At 44.4% G+C, this 21,989-nt stretch overlaps 1 protein-coding gene across 4 annotated transcripts in view; it reads left to right on the top strand.

Annotated features, from left to right (window-relative positions):
• TAF1 (TATA-box binding protein associated factor 1) overlaps nt 1-21,989 on the top strand; it is a 67,135-nt gene that overhangs the window by 8,089 nt on the left and 37,057 nt on the right. For 2 of the 4 annotated variants that reach the window (XM_066580851.1, XM_066580850.1), the window contains exons 2-12: nt 600-717; nt 4,211-4,327; nt 4,420-4,539; nt 6,104-6,345; nt 7,877-8,092; nt 9,885-10,115; nt 10,202-10,397; nt 10,466-10,594; nt 19,070-19,237; nt 19,369-19,496; nt 21,800-21,907. In XM_066580851.1, the coding sequence (XP_066436948.1) occupies nt 600-717; nt 4,211-4,327; nt 4,420-4,539; nt 6,104-6,345; nt 7,877-8,092; nt 9,885-10,115; nt 10,202-10,397; nt 10,466-10,594; nt 19,070-19,237; nt 19,369-19,496; nt 21,800-21,907 (1,773 nt within the window). The remainder of the gene's footprint in view (nt 1-599; nt 718-4,210; nt 4,328-4,419; nt 4,540-6,103; nt 6,346-7,876; nt 8,093-9,884; nt 10,116-10,201; nt 10,398-10,465; nt 10,595-19,069; nt 19,238-19,368; nt 19,497-21,799; nt 21,908-21,989) is intronic. The other 2 variants (XM_066580853.1, XM_066580852.1) reach the window with 2 other exon arrangements.

Raw genomic sequence — 21,989 nt, 5'->3', positions numbered from 1 at the left:
TAAGTGAATAACTTCTGTATGGCTCATAATTAATGCACGATGTATATTACAAAGTGCATTAATATGGCCATACAGAAGTGTATAGACCCACTTGCTTTCGCGGGACAACCCCTTTAACGCAGGTAGATTGTGCATTCCTGCCCTTTGGAAATCCTAATCCTCCCCTATGCTTTCCCAGCGCCTATACAAATTTATGTGACATCATGAGGATGTAGGAGCTCACCGCTTCGCAACGGGACTCCTATGACTCCGTTCTTCTTTTCTTGATCCCCCTGGATCTTCTTCCAAAATTCCACAACATATAGGACTATCCTGAGTGGGACAAACTAATCCTTCCACCCAACCCCTCCACTTTTTTTTTTTTTTTACTTTTTTCTTATTTTGTTTCTGTCATTTTCCCTACTTTCTACTTTTATCTGTAATTGTTGTTAGGCGGCTTTGTAAATTGGATATTATATTTTCTGATCTTGATGCCGACCTTGTTTGTTTGGTTTTTATAAGCTTAAAAACGTCCAAATAAAGAAAAAATAATAATAATAAAAAAATATATATATATATCTTTTTACTAAACGTCTTGTCTCTTTTTCATTATTTCTTAGGAGTCAAAGAAGCACCTCGCAGGATTGGGAGCTCTTGGACTTGGGAATCTTATTACTGAAATCACATCCAGTGCAGACGAGAGCACAGAAACTGAGGGGGTGAACTTGGATGAAGATGGTAATGGCACTGATTTAGGGCATTCTATGTATTTCAGTAATCTGATATTTAGATGTGCACCTAAAGGCCCTTTTACATGCAACCGTTATCTCTGAAAATTCGTCCCATCGGCCGAAAATGAGCGATCGTCATTACGTGTAAATGCAGACGTCGTGCACTTATCGTTTGAACGATGGATTTTAGCTCCGCCAAAAAAAGCATCATTTAGCCACTGAAAGACTGAGCAAATACACTCCATGTGAATACATTTCGCTCATCTTTCAAAAGACTGCAGGTTAAGGCCCATTTACACTGGACGGTTATTGCTAAAAATTCGCTAATCGGCGATCTTTTTAGTGATAATCGGTGCGTGTAAATGGGCGTGGGGCACTTTTAGCTGATTGTTAAAATCAAGCTCACCTAAGCTGCGTTCAGTGAAGGCTTCATTTGCATACATCATTGGTGTTTAGGCAGCTGAGTAGCTACTTAAATAACAACTAATTTTTATGCAAAATAATCATTCAAAGCTGTTGCTCAAACTGTCTTTTGAGCGATTATCTGCTCATGTAAATGTGCCTTTACACAGTGAATCCCTTGTTTTTCTTTGCGTACATAATCAGTACACTGTGTACTCTGCCAGGAGGAGAACAATGGAATCTGCCTGCAGATGTTTACACAGCTGGACATGTGTTTAAACACACATTCATCTCAGCTAATGCAAATTAAGATATTTAAGTGTTAATGAACATTAAATCCATTAACACTTTATGCAAATACATCACTAAATCTTTCCACCATTTAAAAGATTATCTTTGTGTGTAAAAGGACCTGAATGCTTGGTTTAGACACAATGATGATCGCTCAAAAAATGTCTTTGGCCGGCTGCACACGGCCGTGACAGACTGCGCCGCGGAATATTCCGCAGCGAAGCCCGTCACAGCACCCCCCAGAGACCCCATACTTACCAGCGGAACCGGCGTTTCTGCTCCCGCATGACGCTTCCCCGCCCACCGCTGCCGCGTCACGTGACGCGGCGGCGGTAGGTGGGGAAGCGTTTTCACGCTATCTTCGGCTGTGCTACAGCGGGAGATAGCGTGAACGGACGGCTTCCATTGATTGCAATGGAAGCCGTCTGCGCGTACACCCGCGGCAAATAGAGCATGCCGTGGGTGAGGATGGGAGATTACACGGTGTGGAATTCCGCGGTGGAATTCCGCAACGTGTGCCCTGAGCTATTAGGTTCAATAGAACCTAATAGCTGCGGGCAACGCAGTGGATTTTCGCCGGCGGAAATCCGTTTGTGGGAAGGAGGCTTTTTGAGTGATAATCGTGTGTATTTTAAGGGCAAGGTGATCGCTCAAATGGCAGTTTGATTGACAGTTTTGAGCGATCACCTTGCACTCCGAGCTGGGTATGCACAAGACAAGCGCAGCCGCTTGTCTTCTACATTCAGTTCTTCTCTTCTCGGAGCGCTCAGCTGTTATACAGCTGAGCGCTCCGAGCAGAGTATGCAGAAAACAGCTGGACCGTTGTGTTCTTCATACCCTGGGTGTTCAAGGAGCACTCAGCTGGTATACAGCTGTGCTTTCCGTGCGTAGGATGAAGAACACAGCTAGACCGCTCTGTTGTTTATACCCACCTGTGTTCAGGGAGCAGGATACAGCTGAAACAATAGTATCAGCTGTATCCTGCTGTAAACTCCTGATAAGGCTCATCGTTCAGCATGCTAAAAGAGAACGATCAGCTATTCGTTAACGAAAACTGCACAATGTCAGTTCAATTAGACACAATGATTATCGCTGAAAAGACGGCTTTGAGCTATTTTTTTATTTATTTATTTATTTGTTTTGTTTTGTTTTTTTAGCAAGAATCGTTGTGTCTAAACCAGCTTTAGGCCGCCTGCACACGGGCGGAAATCCCGTGGCGGTATTTCCCGCGGGATTTCCGCCACTGAAAGTTTGCATAGGAGTGCATTACAATATGCACTCCTATGCAGACGGCTGCGGTTTGGCCGCGCGAAATCTCGTGCGGCAAACAAACCGCGGCATGTCCTATTTTTGTGCAGGGCTCGCACTCACCCGGCCGCAGGCTCCGGTCTGCGCATGCGCCGGCTGCGCCGCAGCCGGCACATGAAAGAGCCGGGGCCGCCAGGCGTGGGTGAGCACGCGCCCGTCCCTGCAGGCTCTCGGGTCGGGTCCCGCGGTGAGAATTCTCGCTGCCGGATCCGACCCGCTCGTCTTCAGGCGGCCTTAAGCCATGTATTTGGCGTGACATTACTAATGCTGCTCTTTCCGATGGAACAAAAAAATGCTATTTTTGTCACCTGTTTTGGACTGCTTTACACAGTCTTTAATCAATGGTGTTTTTACCGTATGTGCAATGCAGTAATAATTGCACATTGTCTGTTCTGTAAGTCAATACAATTACGGCAATATGAGATTTATGTATATTTTTAAATGCGCTAGTAAAAAACAAAACAAATCCGCGGGCATATCCCGTAATGCTTGTGGCCTTAACCCCCTAAAAAGTAGCATTCTCTCACCATCTTCTGAACAACCAATTTTTCTGTCACCGGGCTGGTGTAAGGAATTTGGTTTTGTGGGGTGAGCTGTAGTTTCTGGTACCATTTTAAGGTATATGCAACTTTTTGATTGCTCTTTCTTCTATTTTTTTTTTTTCTTGGAGATGGGATGGCACTGTGTTTTGTGTTTTTTTTTGTTTCTTTTCTGACAGCGCTCACCGTGTAGGATAAGTAATGCGATATTTCACCAACTGGACCTTTTTTAAGGTCACAATGATAGCATTTTTGGTGCGACAATTGGGAAAAGCCCCCTCCCCTCATGCGCACAGACTTTTTAATATTTTTGTAAATTTACCAATAATTAAATCTTTATTAACCTTTTTTTCCCTTTCTATTTTTTTCATAAGATGAACTAGAGATCATCTTCTATTCTGTATGATATATACTGTCATGTATTGTACAATATCTTCCTACTAAGCCTTGCCACAGCCTGGCTTCTCATGGCTGAGATGGATGAAATCCCTCTGTTTCCGACCACCAGTTGGGCATAGGCGAGCACTTCAGCACAGCGCTGTTTGATTAGCTCTTATTGAAGTGAATGAGAGCTATGGATCTGCTTTTCTCCCCCATTGATTTCAATAGGATTTAAAAAAATAAATAAATAAAGGTTTTCATTTGCTTCCATTCAATCAGGTTCCTGTTTTTCTTTTTAATGTAAAAATAATGCTGCAGACTTTTTTTTTAACCCATTTTAAATTAATGGAGGTAAAAACGGATCTATTTAATTTCAGTTACTCTCCTCCCAAAATGAGACATAAACCCTTGATTGAGCCCCAACGCAGGTGTGAAAGCGGCCTAAAACATGCAATGTTTTTAATAAAGCTTAATGCAAGGGGAGGATAGCAGACCCAAAGGCAGAGCTCCTCATATACATTTTTTATTATGTTGATTACTGTTTATGTAGTTCAGTGTTTTCTGGTCTCTCTTCTGTAGGTTGGGTTAAGAGCACTGATGATGCTATTGACTACTCTGATATTAACGAAGTGGCTGAAGATGAGTCTCGAAGATACAGGCAGGCTATGGGAAATCTTCATCTGTCTCGAAGGCCAGGTAATGCCATAGTCGTCCCGCTGTTGTGAAAATAAAGCTATTTGCACGGGCTAGTTCAGGTTTTGTTGCAACTGATTTTGCTTTCTGCTTAGATGATGATGACGACGACTACGATGCAGACTGTGAAGACATTGATTCCAAGTTAATGCCACCTCCACCCCCACCTCCGGTGACATGTAAGAAAGAGGACGAAAAGGGGCCAACACCATTAAGTATGTGATCTTGGGAGTATAAATGAGGTCTTTGTATTTAACTCCGCCTAATGTAGTTCTAGGTCACTAAGGGGATGTGCAAAAGATACAAGAGTTGGCTACATTTATACCTGAAAACATAAACTCTTCATGTGTGATGGCTGTTTTTAAAGCTGGGACCACACCGTGATTTGGGCCACCAGGACCAAAACCATTGTGCAGCGCAGGGACATTGCACTGCCATTGAAATCAGTGGAGCCGCAAAGCAAGTTCCATGTTGCCACAATACTGCAGTTACAAAAAGTCCAAGCCGGTTTCATTTTTTGTGACATCGGTGTTGTGGCAACCTACGGCTCGCACTGCAATTCCATTGAGTTCAGTGGCAGTGCAATGGCACTGTGCTACACAGCGGTTCTTGGATCTGTGACACAAGTGTCTCCAAAATCTCTGTGTAGCCCTAGCCTGATTTAGTATAGTTTACAGTCTTCACATCTAAGACTGTATATTCACACTAACGTTATTCAGAAGTTTTGAATCTCAATAACAGAAACAACACCAAAAGGACCCAATTGACTGTAATGGGGTCTGTCGGTTGACATCATACTGCCAGGCATTTTCCTGGGCGAAATAGAACAACATGCTGTGCTATTTTGTCCAGGATTTTGTGTCCCGTCTGCTATGGAGGCTATGAACGGAGTCTCCCAATGCAGATCTGAACAGAACTTTACGGTGGCCATACACCTTAAACAGTGAAGTAGGTTCATGATTGAACAACTGTTGAATGAATGACTATCTGGTAATTAATCATGCCAAATAAGCACTCAATCAACAACTATTGAAGGTGTACAGGCACCGTTCGCTGGGTGAATGAGACTCTGCACCTGTCTCTTTAAAGTGAGAGGCATAATGGGAAATGTGTGGTGCATTAGTTGAGCTATTTTAGAGGGGGGAAGAAGGAACCAAGGTGATGGTAAACCCATAATCGGCACATCAACTGAAACCGGTATATACAAGAGACTATATTTTTATTAATTAGTAATAGCCTATGTTGCATTTTATGGGCAAAAAATGCCAGAGTGCCTCTTTAAAAGGGCACTAACTTTTCAGACAACTTATGTTCGTCTACTAGCTTGTTAGTCTCATCATTTATATAATATACATGCCTTAACATTTTTTTGTTGCTTTACCACCATAAATCACGTTTGAAGTGCCTGCCACTAGGGAGCTCCCTTCCAGCTTCTACGCAATCCTATCAGTTACTACCTATCTGCTGATTGAACCAGAGATAGTGCAATTCAGCATGAGAAGTAAGGGCAAGGAAGTCAGGACAGTGAACTACTGGCATAATGCTAGGCTTGCTACATGCTCTCTCCCTGAAAGTGGATTGCAAGCAGCAGAACAGAAAAATGGTAAAGATCACCTAAAAATCATAAGTAGAGGACATGAAATTGGGTGCAAATCGGCACTAAATGAGTGGGTAAGGGTAACCTGGTGTATGTTAGAAAGCTTGTTGAAAACTTAAGTACGATTTAACACTAAATTTCACTCCTCACTAAATCACGTTGTAAGTACTTGTTTTCTGCAGCCTCTGAAGAAGGTGATGGAATCATACTCCCTTCCATTATTGCTCCATCTTCTGCTTCCTTGGAAAAAGTGGACTTCAGCAGTTCATCTGATTCTGAATCTGAGATTGGCCCCCAAGAACGGGGAAAAAGTGAAGGAAAAGAGCGAAAGTTGACTTTACCGCTTGCTGGAATAATGCAGAGAGATGGCTCCAAGCCTCTTCCTAGTGTCACTGAGCTCTTCCCAGAATTTAGACCTGGCAAGGTATTTTCCTATTACTCATCCAATAAGTTTTTGTGTTCTAATAGTGCTTTATAATAAATAACACAACTTAAATGGGTTTTCCCACTACTTAAAATTGCTTCATAACCACTCTGTCCTTCCTGGCTGTTGCTGACAAGAATATGCGACTGCTGCAGCCAATCACTGGCTATAGAAGGTCACTGCTGTGGTCAGTGATTGGCTGCAGCAGTCACATATTCTTGTCAGCAGCAACCAGGAAGGACTGTGTTTATGAAGCAGTTTTAAGCCATGGGAAAACATCTTTAATGTTTTGAAAAAAAATTCTGAAAATCTCAGAAAGAAGGAAAAGATATTTTATGAAAAAGTGTAACATCAGTTTTCGGGGACATTCACTTAACTCCTTAAGGACCAAGTGTCGTAAATATATGGTGCTTGCTCCTGGGTTTTAATCCCGGACGATAGTAGAAACGCAGTACAGGATTAAAGTCTCTGCTCCTGCAATTGAGTAGGAGCAGGTCGTGGCCTCAGCTGTTAGATACAGCTGCGGACCCAGAGGAGAAAGAAGAAGCGGCTTTTAACTGTTTCTGCCTCATCCTTTCGCAGTTACATAGCGCTCATTGAGTGCTATGTACTAAAACGTGAAAATGTTTCTTCCACTATGCGACCCGGCGATCACGTGACCGCTGGGCTATTCCTGTTAGAGCAGAGCTGCTGGGTCCTAACAGACCCTGATCAGCTAATGTTAGTGACTAATATCACTAAGAGGGGATATTTTCCCTTGTAACTGGGGCTCCTATGGATGCTGCAGTGGAAAAGTGTGATATAATAAAAAAAAATTCAACATGAATGACCCCCCAGAGGTCTTATATGACGTCATGGGGGTCATAGATGGTTTAAAAAAAAAAAAAAAGTTACAAAAATAAGTCAAGAAAAATAACAACAAATACTGAATAAAATAAAAATATATACATAAAAAAGAAAATGACCCACTGTCGATGCTAATCACAACAATCGCCATATGCGCCCTGTAATCCAAAACTATACATATTACATATCAAAACGTCCGAAACAAAATCAGGAACCCATTCCCTTGCTTTGTTTAGTGTAAATATACTAATTAAAAAAATTAATGAAATGTATATATATATTCCACCCAGCCCGCAGACATGAGGCTAGAAAATACATTATACTCACCTGTCTGGACGCTGCGGGGCTCTCCTCCATCGCGTCCTGTTTCTTCTGTCTAGTGGATGCGCTCAGGATGCCGGCGACGTGCCATACGCATGCACCGTACCGTTTCTTTTTTTTTTTTTTTTCTTTCTTCAAGCTTTCTCGCGGTCCGCAGCAGAGACACAGTGACAGCTGCGTCTGTGCTGCAGATACGGACAGCTTCCATTGGCTTCAATGTAGCCTATACAGGGCACCCTGCGATCACATAATATGAATGTGTGGGCTGGTAGAATGAGCAGCAGTGCCTATGATAAAATAAAGCTACATAAGTGTTTAGAGCAAGAATTAGTTCTTCTAATCAGTAGTTTTATTTTCCCTTCAGGTCTTGCGCTTTCTTCGACTTTTTGGACCTGGAAAAAGCGTTCTGTCAGTTTGGCGCAGTGCGCGACGAAAACGCAGGAAGAAGCACAGGGAATTGAGCCAGGAAGTTCCGGTAAAGGAGGGTGAAGAAGCAGAGGCAGTAACTGAGAAGAAGACTTGTTGGGAATATGAATATGCTCCACCCCCACCTCCAGAACAGTGCCTCTCTGATGACGAGGTGAGGATGCTGTCCTACAGCATATCCCGTTTACCTGCAAACAGCTTTATTATCGCCGTTGTAAGTCAATGCCCTCTTTTTGAGGTAATGTTGCTTTTAGGTCCTAAATTCTGTGCTTATTAATTTTTTTTTAATGTATCTTAATAGCAGTTGGAATGCTGTTTTTAGAAAAGCTGAACTCCAACTGGTATAAAGATATATATGAATAGATGGGTTCAAATGTGTACGCTGATTAATTTGTATGTAGTTAAAGGGGTTGTCTCACGCCGAAACGGTTTTTGTAAAAAATTCAATAGGCCCCCCCCCGTTCGGCGTGAGACAAACCCAAGGGATGGGTTAAAAAAAAAAAAATTAAAAAAAAAGTTTATTACTTACCCGAATCCCCGCGCTGCGGCGACTTCTTTCTTCCTTTACCAAGATGGCCGCCGGGATCTTCACCCACGATGCACCGCGGGTCTTCTCCCATGGTGCACCGTGGGCTCTGTGCGGTCCATTGCCGATTCCAGCCTCCTGATTGGCTGGAATCGGCACACGTGATGGGGCGGAGCTACGAGGACCAGCTCTCCGGCACGAGCGGCCCCATTCACCAGGGAGAAGACCAGACTGCGCAAGCGCGTCTAAAAACGCCAGAAGACAGCGAATTTAGACTGATCCATGGCGACGGGGACGCTAGCAACGGAGCAGGTAAGTGAATAACTTCTGTATGGCTCATAATTAATGCACGATGTATATTACAAAGTGCATTAATATGGCCATACAGAAGTGTATAACCCCACTTGATTTCACGAGACAACCCCTTTAACACAAAAATCATTTTTAAATGCCCACTAACGTTTTAAACAACTTGTGCTTATGTGATAGCCAATGTGATAACGAGCACATAAAGTACAATTTATTTAAAGAGGACGTACCAAAATCTAAACTTATTCCCTATCTATGGGACAAGGTATAATATTATGAATTGTCAGAGTCCAACTTCTGGGGCCGGAGTGGAAGGGTGGGTTGCATATGTGTGCCTCTGCTCCACTCATTTTAATGACTGTGCCGGAAATTGCCAAGTAAGAGTGCACGGCAATCTCTGAAGTTGTCATTGAAATGAGTGGAGTGGCGGTGCACATCCTCATTCTCTGCAGCATTCATGCTGGGACCCTCCGGGACACTTGTTCTTAGGATTGGTGGGGATCTTAGCAGTTGGGCTCCCACCGACCATAAAGTTATCTGCTATCTTGCCAATTTTGCATTTTCAACCCTGTTGAAAATTTTGTACTTAAGAATCACTCTAAAGTAGGGGTGTCCCTTCCTGCTAACTTGCTGTCACACTGCCTGTCATCAAGTGATGCTATAGCTGTTACTGGAGATGGCAGAACGGGAAGTGTAAGAGGGGGGATGAGTTATTATGCAAACTGAAGTTTATGATTGCAGAGGGGAGGAGGGAGGAGGAGAAGCAGAAACTTGTACACACCTTCTATTACAGCTAATGTTGAGTTATTTGCTGCTATTTATTCACATATACACTACTCAGTACTGCTGTTCACTGTTCTATATGATGATATGTCTGTGTGTTACAAGACAGAGAGCAAATAGAATACAGTGCATCAGCCAGGCTCCTCCCAAAAGTTCTAAGAGAAAATGTAGGGTTCAAGTCCTATAATGGCCAGATCTAGTGCTATTCCATATGTACACATGGCAGCTTATTCCTAAATCATCTGATAAGTTAGGAACACTTTAAGGCAAGAAGGTTGCCCTTCGCTTACAAATTAACTGATTTTTTACTAATTGATGCTATATTCAGATCACTATGATGGCACCTGTGGAGTCCAAGCTCTCACAATCTGCTGGCGATACAGATAAAGTTGCAGATACCAAACCCAGAGTAGCAGAATGGCGCTATGGACCAGCTCAGTTGTGGTATGATATGCTTGGTGTACCTGAAGATGGAAGTGGATTTGATTATGGGTTTAAACTGAAGGAGGAAAATGATGAAGTTAATGCGGAGACTGAAGTAAAGGAGGTAGAAGACGCGGTAAGTAAATGGGTTAATTATACACTGATACTTGGCTAAAATCTTACTATCGGTATTTTATAGATTTTATTTCCGATACTATTTAGACCCCAGAGGAACCCACAGAGTCACAATTTCAAGATGAACATTTCCTGATGGTAACGCAGCTTCAGTGGGAGGATGATGTGATCTGGAATGGAGAGGATGTGAAGCACAAAGTTACAAAGACCCAGAGAGCCAGTTTAGCAGGTTGGCTTCCCTCAAGTATGACCAGGAATGCCACAGCCTACAATGCCCAGCAAGGTATTGTCAGTTATTGCAGTTTATGTCGGTAGCGTGAAGTGTATTTACTTATTCACTGATATGAATAGTCTTTCATGCAGGACTGAATCGAAGCGGATCACTATTAAATCTGCCAACGCCTCTAGTGCAAAAGCCAACCATACCTGGTTCTCTGATCTCTTCCAAAGGGAAGGAAAAACACCCTCCAGAACAGCAGGGTAAGGCCTAAGAATAATGACTGTAGGACAGTTGGGAAAAGATGAAGGGTTGGAAGTTACAAATGTTACTGAGAAACCTTGGACACGTAAGCTGACCATTCACATTAGATGGAAGTAGGCTGATGGTTAAACACTCATTTCGCAGGCACTTCTATACGTATTTTAGTCCATCTTGGCCATTTAAAGTTGATCAAATTGGCCATACATGTTCAATGGCACGGACGACTGATGACCGATTTGTCTAAGAAAATTCTTTGTAAAGAAAGTTGATTGAAAGCAAAAGATCTTTCGTCCAAATATCGAATGAAAATTTCAAGCATACCAACTTCTTTCCAGAAGTCCATGGTCTGTCATCGGTCGGCTAAATGACTTTGTTGTTGAATTTTGCATAATGATCATTGAAATTGTCCATTACTTGTCCGTGTCATTGGGGGACACACAGCAAGACATTGGGCATAGCTACCACTAGGAAGTGACATGAAGTACAAAAGATTATTCGTTCCTCGCACCAGCTATGCCCCTCCTGCAGGCACTGAGTTTAATCAGTTTTAAGCTAGTGTCCGTAGGAGGCAGACCTCCTGCTCTGCAGATCTTCTCTGTCCTTTTATTATTTTTCCTGTAGGAATCGGGGATGAGCTCGCTTTCCTGATTGTTCCCAAGTGGGTGAGGAGGTTGAACAGTGCTTTATCAGACATGCTGTTACTCCCACCTCCAAGAAGACAAAGTGGAACAGAGCAGCAGTAATTACTCTGCTGCCCACCAGCCATGGGGTCACCTGCTGTTCCTGACTGCTCCCCCATTTCCAGCATCCTCTCGTCACTAAGTGATGGTCAATGAAAGGGGGAGATTGCTTGTCACCTGGTGGGGGTGGGGGGGCTAATGCAAAGAAGATCGAGGTGAGTTATTGGAGTTGGTAAATATAGGGCTCGCCTTGGTCAAATTCCATCCGTAGCACGTTTTTCGTGCAGCTGTCTTTACCCCTTCCCTGCTCAGGGAGTTTCTGTGCTTGTTTTCCCTTTCACCTACAGTCACTGCCCCAGGCCTCCTCACCTCCTGGTGTCCTTGGTCATCCCTTTTGGCACTCAACACTCGCCCCGCTAACTGTAGCTGCCGCCCGTGTTTGCCAGCTTTTCGTGGTTCTTTTTCCTATGGCACAATGGATCACCTAGGTCCTTGGTCATGTGTCTTGTCCCCTATGCAGTGGCCTATTTGTCTTGTGTGGTCAAAGCCAAGGCCATACGCCACTCTTCTTTGTTGGCTGCAAGCCCCTTTATTGGTTGGGCTCCTACTTTAGTTCCTGGATTTTCAGGCCATGCTCAGGCCCATGGCAGCGTGTGTGACGTCCGGTGTGCATGCTGTCAGGTGCCTACAGTAACGGGAGTTACTTTCGTGACAGTTGTTCCTTCAGTGGGACACTGTGGCCTCCGGATTTATCCAGGCCCATACCTATCCCCACAACAACACCCATATGGACCTGCTCCCTACAGCTGACAGGATATGGGAGCCCCAGGTGCCTTATGCCTCCTACCTCCCTCTGCAGTGATACCAGAGGCAGCTACATCCGGCTATAGCAGCTCTCTGGGACTCCCACTTCCACCGGATGGCGTAAACTCTGTCCTTAGGATTCACCCCACACCATTTTCTCCTCCCTCAACCGCCTCTGTGGGAGTCTTGGGAAGCCCACAGACCTGTTATGTTGCCATTTATGGTATCTACAGTTGTTGTAGCCATGACTCCCTTATGGCCAATCAGAATCTTCTGACATTGGGGAATCAGTCCGGGCCGCCCTCCGCTCGACCCCACTGGCCCTCCAGAAGGCGCACATGAGTCAGATCTTCCTGATGTTTTCATGGTATAATGGGTCTCACGTTCTGTTACACTCCTTACTGGTTTATTACGGCATGCCTGGGGGCAGCTTGTTCTCTATGTTCAATACTGTAGACTACATCTGCATGTTCTTTTCATATCTGTTATTTACCGTCCGGCTGCAGGTTTTTAGAGCAGGCGAACCGCTTATGCCTCCCCATTCACCTCTTCCATAAATGGAGTAATGTAGCCCAGCAAGGCTGTGTCCATGGGAGTAGTTGTAGTACTGCTACTCTCTGCGTCGGGTATGATAATGCAGTAAATGCATAGTAAGCAGCCTCATTCTTCCCTTTCTGGATGGAGTGGTATCTCGACATACAACATACTCGTATGACATGTTTATGTAGTGTTTGGAGGTTTCAGACTGCCTCCTTTACCCCTCTCCTATAAGGGTGGTTTCACAAGGGCGAGAAAATCGTGCGTTTTTCGCCTGATGCCTTAGGGTGGCTTCACACTTGCGATTGCGATATCGCTGCGTTTTTTTTTTTTTTTAACACAAATGTCAATAGGACTTTCTAATGTTAAAAACGCATCGCACAAAAATCGCAAGTTTGTGCTTTGCGATTTTTGTGCGATTCGTTTTCAACATTAGAAAGTCCTATTAACATTCACGTCAAAAAAAGCAGCGATATCGCGATCGCAAGTGTGAAGGCAGCCTTAGTAAAAAAAAACGGTTTAGGAAACCAATGGTTTACAATGGTTTCCTTCCCAGCTGCGATGTTTTCACTGATGCGATGTTAAGAGATAAAAAAAATCACAACATGCTGTATCTTTCTGCGATGTGCGATTTTCTTTCTTCATTTCCCATGCATCCCTATGGAGCCTGCATTTTATTGCATCACAATGCCACAAACATGCGTTGGGATGCGATTTTAACTTTAGAAAGTCCCATTGACTTTTACGATAAAAATTTGCATAATTCTATCGCGGGCGGCAACGATGCGAGGCGCGAATAATCTCTAAAAAAAAAAACGCATGTCTGGCGCTCAAAAAGTGCAGCGAACAAAGACGTGATTTTGCGGCGATTTTTCTTGTGGCAAAATCGCGATTGCCGGTGTGAAACTAGCCAAAGTGTAGTATTCCCATGACTGCCAGACTCTGTGTCTTGTCTGATGCAGTGGTGAATGCAATGGTCATGCAGCCTCTTTATACCCTCCACTTAGGAAGATTGGTGCCAGGTCCTGTATCCAACGTATTATGGGTGAAGGCCGGTATACGACTACCTCATCAACGCAGTCCATAAGAGGAATGCAGGTACTACTGTTAGAGTCTGTACCGGACATCATCACACAGAGATATCAGGCACCAAGAAGTAATTACCCCCTTCAAGAAAGAGTGCCCGTCCCTCTGCTAGACACTGTTTTTACAGGGGTGTGCAGTAAATATTGGCTTCAGCTTTTCATATTATTGCAGATTCTGGCTAACAAATCATTTCCTAAGTCTAACGAGCATCATGCCGTCGCATTACCTTCTTCCATTAACAAAGTTATTGCATCTTGCTAGACATTGCATCCTAGGCAGTTAGGCTATTTTTGCAAATGGCCTTTCCTTCCTGTGCAAGGGTAGCTGCATATGGCTAGCGTACCTCTACATGATTCACACAGTGAGTGCGAGTGGTAGTTTCCCATAGTACTAAGGATGAGCGAGTATACTCGCTAAGGCACTACTCGTCCGAGTAATGTACCTTAGCCGAATATCTCCCCGCTCGTCCATAAAGATTCGGGGACCGCTGCGGCTGACAGGTGAGTCGCGGCGGGGAGCAGGGGAGAGCGGGCGGGAGAGAGAGATCTCCCCTCCGTTCCTCCCCGCTCCGCGGCGGCCCCCGAATCTTTAAGGACGAGCAGGGAGATACTCGTCTAAGGCACATTACTCGGATGAGTAGTGCCTTAGCGAGTATACTCGGTCATCCTTACATAGTACCTTTTTACTGCTAGACTGTTTACCATGATGATCCTGAGTATCAGACTGGCGGGTGCGCAGGGTTTTAAACGATAATCCTCCCGGGTAAAAGCATGCAAAAAAAAAAAAAAAACTCAACAACTGGATGAAACGGTCCAATGGTTCAGTTTCAAGTATACTTAAAAACCGAACGACCATCGTTCAGTGTACACAGCAGCCGTTCAGTACTGAATGACCACTGCTTACTGTGAATGGAGAGGGGCGGGGGAGAGAACGCTCCTCCAGCCGCCCTGCCTACCTTCTCGCCGCGCTGTCAGTGATCCAGCGATACTCGCTCCTGTGTAAATAGGCCTTTAGTCCCTCTAGGCTGCCAATTACCAGTCACCCGATGGCTAATTTCTGTACATCGCACAACGCTGCTCGAACAAGCCTTTGACACATTTTATTCCTTCCAGAAGCAGAGTAGTTACGTGTTTGTAAGCCGCCCTCTCTTCACAGGTTGTATACCCGACGTTGATGCACAGTCATTGTCTACATTATGTTAATACTCTTTCTTATATAGACAATATCTCCCTACGCTAGAGACTACGCGGTCTGCGCAGTTTAGTGGCCCATTCTGCGTAACACAACGCCAGAGTCCTAAGCGGGGAAGCCCATGAAAACAGTGTCTAACCGTATTATACGTCTGGGAGGTGCCCTCTGAATGTTGCTTATTCAGGCTCCTCTAGGTAGCGATGATAGAAGGTTCTCAGTCCTTCTGTAGATCCATTAGCTTGGTAACATTTGCCCTCTTTTATTCATACAGCACCTGATCATGCTCAGCAGTCCGCACTAGCGTAGGCATTCACAGCAACCCTTTTCCTAAGAGTAATTGCCTGGATCCTTTTTGGCTAACTGGTGCTTGTTTGTCCCTACACCCTTCCATAATCTCAGGACACCACTTCTGGTCTCCTCATAAGCGCACTTATTATTACCGTTTGCCCCAGTGTTACTACTGAGTAAGGTTGGCAGTTATGAAACTTTTCATTTACCTTCTAGGGACATTCCCCAGTACCTAAGTTTGGGCTATCTGGCACGCGTTACGTGGCCAACCCTTGGGCATTTGTCTTTTTCCTTTTTAACATGAGCCTTGGGAGAAATGTTGTTTCCTCATGGAGATGACCCTCCTCCCAACCCAGTGCTCATGATCCTCTGGCACCGATTGCTCTCCAATGGGCTTATTTCCTTGCCAAGGCGTTTCTAACAGTTCCTTTCAAATGCTTCAGTACCGACTCCTCAAGAATCATTACTTATGATCATTGTTTTGGGACCTCAACCGTCTCTTCTGTCCCTCAGGTGTCACATCTTTTCGCTGTTCGTTCCTCACTCTCGTTCAATCAAGGTTGCGCGGCGGTGGCGTACCTAGTCAGTTGAGGAAAGGTTGTATTGCCATAACCATGTTGAGGATGACCAGCATCTGTGATGGACCAGTCTCATGTCCCAGCACTCTTGACCTTTTTACTTTCTGCAATATCAAATCAGTCCAAGGGGGTGAACATCTCCCCTCTTAAGAAACCATGGTTGAGGTTCATTTTCTAAATAGATTCAACCATGATTGCTTTGCCCTTTCCCGCTAGCAAAAAGTGAGGATCTTGTGTTGCCTTTTTTCTTTCCTGGCTCATTCATCTTTCTTCTTGAAGGTCAAGTTCTAGCTCTTCCCTCAGTCCCCTCAGATATCTGGTATCTTCAGCAGCTGTGGCTTGGACTGTGTACAGTTTGTACTTTCTGCTAGGCTACCTTTTCTCTTTGGTAGTTTTTCGTCTGAGCGATAACGCCACTTCCCAATTCTTACACCTTGATTTAAGTTCTATAGAATGCATCTTCTTACATTCTTTACTAGGCCTAACATCGGTCACTCAGGCCACTTTCACACGGTCGACAGCGATATAGCTGCGAGAAAATCATAGCTGTAGTCTGTGCGATATTTCTGCGTTTCCTCGTGGCGATATCGTGATTTTGTGTCCCCACAAAGTCGCCTGACTTTATAGTGCTCTTTTGCTGAGATTTTTTGGGGGGGCTTGAAATATAAGCCCTACCGCAAAAATAAGCCCTATCTGCATTAAAAAAACAAACAATACATTACCTAACAGGCGCTGTCCACTTCGCCGCATTTCTCCTCCACAGCTCCGGCACTTGTTTGTAGTCTTCAGCCAGTTCTTCCTGGTCAGGGGTTTCAAAAACCAAGCCTCTAGGAAGCGCTGGCTCTGATTTGGTTCTCGAGTGTCACGGCTCAGCCAATCACTGCAGCGCCCGATGAACCAATCATAACCATTCAATGCCCACAAATGTCGGCATACTAATGGCGCTCACTTTTTCCTTTCTTTGCCCCACCTCCTGGTTACTGCTTTGGAACATCCTATGGTCTTGCTGTGTCCGCCAGTGACGTGGCCGAGAAACGAGAATTTGTGTCACTTACCATAAAATCTATTTCTCGTCACGTTCATCGGCGGACAGAGCAGCCACCCAATCTTCTCTGCGCAGGCTAGAGTTTCTCGCTGCAGGAATCCTTAATCTTTCCGGGTTTTAAATACACAATTTGTTTCTTCCCGCAGTCTTCATTGATTCATATCATGAGTTAATTTGTGTTCCTCCTACTGCTTGCATACAAACAGATTTAGCTCAGTGGCTGCAGGAAGGGAATAGCTGGTGGGAGGAACGAGCACTCCATTGTATCTAGTGTTGCCTCCCAGTGGCAGCAACTATACACAAGGTATATAGTGTGTCCCCCAATAAACGTGACAAGAAATAGATTTTATGGTAAGTAACAAAAATCCTGTTATCCATTAGGGCTGGCAATTTTGCTGAAAATAAAAATCTTTTTTTTTTTTTCTTTTTCCCCCAAACCTTTTTTTAATTTTAATATTGATTTTTCTTTTCTTTGTTTCTGCCAAACAAGTTAAAGGGGTTGTCCCGCGCCTAAACAGTAAAAATTTTTTTTTGCCCAGTCCCCCAGGTACTCCAAAGGAATACTGCTGCCATGTGTTAGTTAAAAAAGAAAAAAAAAAAAATCTCTTACCTGAATCCCCGTTCAGCATCTTTAAAAAGTCTTCTGTCCAAGATGGCGCAGCTGGTCTTCTCCCACGGTGCACCGCGGGTCTTCTCCCATGGTGCACCGTGGATGTTCTTCTGCAGTCTGCGTTCCACTGCCGATTACAGCCACCCCATTGGCTGATCGGCACAACGTGACGGAGGCGGAGCTACGCGATGACGCGGAGAAGAGTGAGGAGCCAGGACGCAGCTCGTGAGCCCGGACCATCCAGAAGAGGAATCGTCTCTGCGGAACGCGACTGTTCCTGCGACCAGAGGAGAAGTTTGGTCGGCGCCATGGAAACGGGGACGCCAGCACAGGGGGGGACCCCCTGTAGGTAAGTAAATAACTTCTGTATGGCCAATATTTAATGCATGATGTATATTACAAAGTGCATTAATATGGCCATACAGAAGTGTTTAACCCCACTTGATTTCGCGGGACAACCCCTTTAAGCTCTGCTCCCATCTGCATCAGAGCCTCTGGCGCAGATCTGGCACAAACTCCTAGACAAAGTAGTGCAGCTTGCAACAGGGATTATAGCACAGAGGTGAATCCGGCCTAAAAGTATACCAGGACATTATTTTACTTAAGAGAAATGCATGCACAACTATTCCGGAGTATGTACCGATTATCAGAATAATTGGAGACTGGTCTGATAATCAGTGCATTTTAAAGAAGTACTTGTAATTCCATTAAGGCAAAAAAATGGGGTATCTGTGTCATTTATATACACATCATACATAGGCTTCCACTCCCCAGTGAGCACAGCCACTCCCGACAGCCCCACCAGGGAGCGTAGCTCCCCACTTTTGTAGTCCCTCCCCCAATCCATTAGAGTTGCCCCATCAATTCTAGCATTGGTTTGCTTTTAGGGTTTTAACAACTTTCACAGTAAAAGATAAATAATGTTAATTTTATGGTTTTGATCATTACAGACCAGGTGATACTAATTATGTTTTTTTTAAATTATTATTTCTTCCCAATAAAGTACTTTTTTGTGAAATTTATTTTTTTTCTATTTCTGTAAACCCATTTTCTTGTCATTGTGGTTTTTTTTTCTGTTTGCCTCACTACCGTAGGGGATTTGAGCATCCAATCTCTTAATTAATGGTATAATACTCTGCAGTACTGTGCTTTTGTATTGCAGTGCATTATATCTGCCATTGTAAAACTTGACAGGCATCCTATTAGCTGTGTGAAAATGGAAGCTCATGGGGCTGTTGTTGGCCCCCAATCTTTTAACACACCTGCAATCATGATGCGTGAGTAAGGGTGTGATGGAGTGACAGAGGGAGCTCCCTCTATCTCACAACTTAGATGCCGCGGTTAACATTGGCTTCTAAGGAGTTAAACAGCTGGAACCGGAGTCATCACTGATCCTGGCTGTTGCAGCAGATTGCCAACTGTATGTTCCAACTGATGCCTGCTGCTGATGGCATCATGTGACTTTTTTATTTGACACAAATTATTCCACACCAGGAGACATGTTGGCTGTGCGCTAATTGCCTTTCCCTCAACAGGAGCCGGTTAGCAGATGCAAATAGTCATGCAACAGTTAAACTGGGGTCACGTAACGATTTGAAGTCCATGAAATTGTGAATCTGTTTACGAAGCTGTGGTTGTTTTGTTTTTCTTTATAGCATCCATTGAAGATGATCGCCCATGGTTTTCAATTTTTCCTATCGACAATGAAGAACTTGTGTACGGCCGTTGGGAAGACAATATAATCTGGGATGATCAATGCATGGACAGGATTTTGGACCCTCCCGTGTTGACGTTAGACCCCAATGATGAGAACATTATACTGGGTTGGTAACCTTTAATATACATGCTTGTTGTAAATATAGAAGCACCTTTTGGAAAAAAAACGTCTACATTTTTTAAGCCATTGAAGACTTGGGACAAAATGGAATGTCATTTATATGTGTTTTATCTGCAGAAATCCCAGATGAGAAGGAGGAAACGACATCAAATTCGCCCTCTAAGGAAAGCAAAAAGGAGTCCTCACTAAAGAAAAGTAGAATTTTGTTAGGGAAAACTGGAGTAATAAAAGAGGAGCCTCAACAGGTACATGATTTATCCCTTAGAGGGGTATTCTAGTCAATGGCTTTTTTCCTTCCAACGTTCGGGAGCACTGAACAATGATCGGGGCATGCAGAGGGTTGCGAGCCGTGATCAGCGCAGATCGTGACCGTTGCGGTCGAGTGTCAGCTGTCTCAGGCAGATGGCACCCACCTTGTACGGAGCAAGATCTGCTCGCGATCCTGCTTCATATAAATGCCGCACACCCAGGACGTAAATGTAAGTCTTGTGGTGTTAAGAGGTGAAAAACTTTTTAAATACATTTTTGGGGGCATCCATCACAGTATCAGTGACTTCTGCTGTGAAGAATCTAGAGTAACTCCTTCCTTCCAGACTCTGTATTCTGCACTTTTCTTCTGGCTTCCAGGTCACTCTCACAGCACTCTAAGTGCTCATTCACTTGACCATATGCGTAAAACGCTGGGGGGGTCCTGCAACGTTATACGGGTCTGTGTGATGTTGGGAAAGAGCCATCTATCGCTGTGTTTGGCAGCGAACCTGCGCATAAATGTGTTTCACATACGTGATCATGCGCAGTGACTTTGTCTTTTTTTTTTTTATTCCCCACTTTGTTTCATAGTGGAGCTGTGTATGTATAGCCAGCCCATACGCAATGTATTGCATATGGACAGCCTTGCATACACTGCCCATTGGAAAAGTATAGGGCTCACGCTGCATGGTATACGGAGAAATAGAGCATGCTGCAATCTTTTTCCTACGTGTATCTACATGCAGTGTTTATACGCTAATGTGAATGAGTCAATGAAAAGCCATTCACTTTCATTGACTCCATTCACCACGTATCCCAACCATCTTTCTGGGGGGCAGTGAGTTCAGAGGTGATAATTACACCTTTGGAATCTGCAAATCTTCATCTATCGACACAATATGATGGTTCGAGGATGCTTTACGTGGTGAGGTTCTGTTGGTAAGGTTCATCACTTAGGCCGCCTGCACACGAGCGTTCCGGATTCCGCTAGCGGATTTTCACGCGCGTATGGTACCTAAATGTGCTTGCGGATAGGTGCGGATGCGTGAAAAATCACGCGCGGATATACGCGGATGTGTTGCGGAAAAAAACGCGCAGAAAAACCAGCAGACACCCCTTATTGTAAACCCAACCCCTAGAGAACTGCCCATTCCTTGGAAAACAGCTTAAAAACCAATACCCAGACTCCGTTTTGTCCCTCTTGCTTGTGCGAGCACCGTTAAATTATTCTGGCAACATGCTTTCACCCGGTGAGCAGATGTCTTTGTGGGCATGGTTAATCCATGTAACTTTTTTCGGGCGCTTCTCCAGCGTGACTTTATTTCAGTCACTGCAAAAAAATTCACAAGAGGAATTCCTTACTACAGATTTTGCATTCTTAGATCCTGCATTGGCAAGAAATACTACCTATCTCCCTCTACACATTTGCCTGTGAAGCTCTGTGCTGTGTGTTGGGACGCCTCCTACCATGCCTACTTCCTGTAGTCATAGCAACCAGTGACTCCATCTGCAGCTGCACTGCGGATGTACTGCGTGAAAAAACGCACCCATTCACTTGTATTGGAGGCTTCACGCGCAGAATCCGACCCAAATTAGAACAGGTCGCAGATTTTTTCACGCGCGTGAAAAAACGCGATACAAATCCGTCCGTCTGGGGACAACTGCGGATCCTCATAGGAGTATATTGGCTGCGGTCTGGGGCAGATAATGTGCTTAAAATAACGCGCTAGAAATTCCGTTCGTGTGCAGGCACCCTTAGGGTAAGATTGCTTGGTGCTCCTTGCTTGAATATAATGTTGGGGTCTCTGATGGGCTCGAGCCACACCTAAGGCTACTATACCGTGTTGGGCTGATCATCACTGACCTAATAAAACATGTTAAAGGGGCTATCCTTCAAAAAGACGATGTCCCCTATTTTCAGAATAGGGAATAGCTAGCTGATAGGCGAGTGTCCGACCACTGTGACCCCTACTGGTTATGAGAACTGGTATCCCGAAGGTTCCTGAATGAAAGGAGTAGCAATTGAGGATGTGCGCTGCTTCTCATTTCATTTCGATAGCCAAGCACCTGAACTCCGCTTTCTCTGACAGTCCCACTAAAATGAGTGGAGGGGTGGCTGTCTGAGCTCCATTCATTTGGGAACTCCTTATCTCATGATCAGTAGGAGTCCCAGCAGTTGAACGTTCAACGATCTGCTAGTTATCCCATATTCAACAGGCTAGAGGATAACTATAATTGCTGCTCTATAATTTATGGCTGTTGAGAGTAATACGAGACTGTTTAATGTGTCCTTTCATAGAACATGTCCCAGCCAGAGGTCAAAGATCCCTGGAACCTATCCAATGATGAATTTTACTATCCAAAGCAGCAGGGCTTACGGGGAACGTTTGGAGGAAACATTATCCAGGTAATTGGTACATCTACAGCACACAACATTCATACCAAAAGCCTTGGTATTAGTACTATGTCGAGTTCTCTAAAGAGCTTAC

Source organism: Eleutherodactylus coqui, chromosome 10 (genome assembly GCF_035609145.1).
Source record: "Eleutherodactylus coqui strain aEleCoq1 chromosome 10, aEleCoq1.hap1, whole genome shotgun sequence".
Lineage (NCBI taxonomy): Eukaryota > Metazoa > Chordata > Amphibia > Anura > Eleutherodactylidae > Eleutherodactylus > Eleutherodactylus coqui.
Note: the sequence above shows the minus strand (reverse complement) of the source record. Positions and strands in the feature narration are given on the sequence as shown.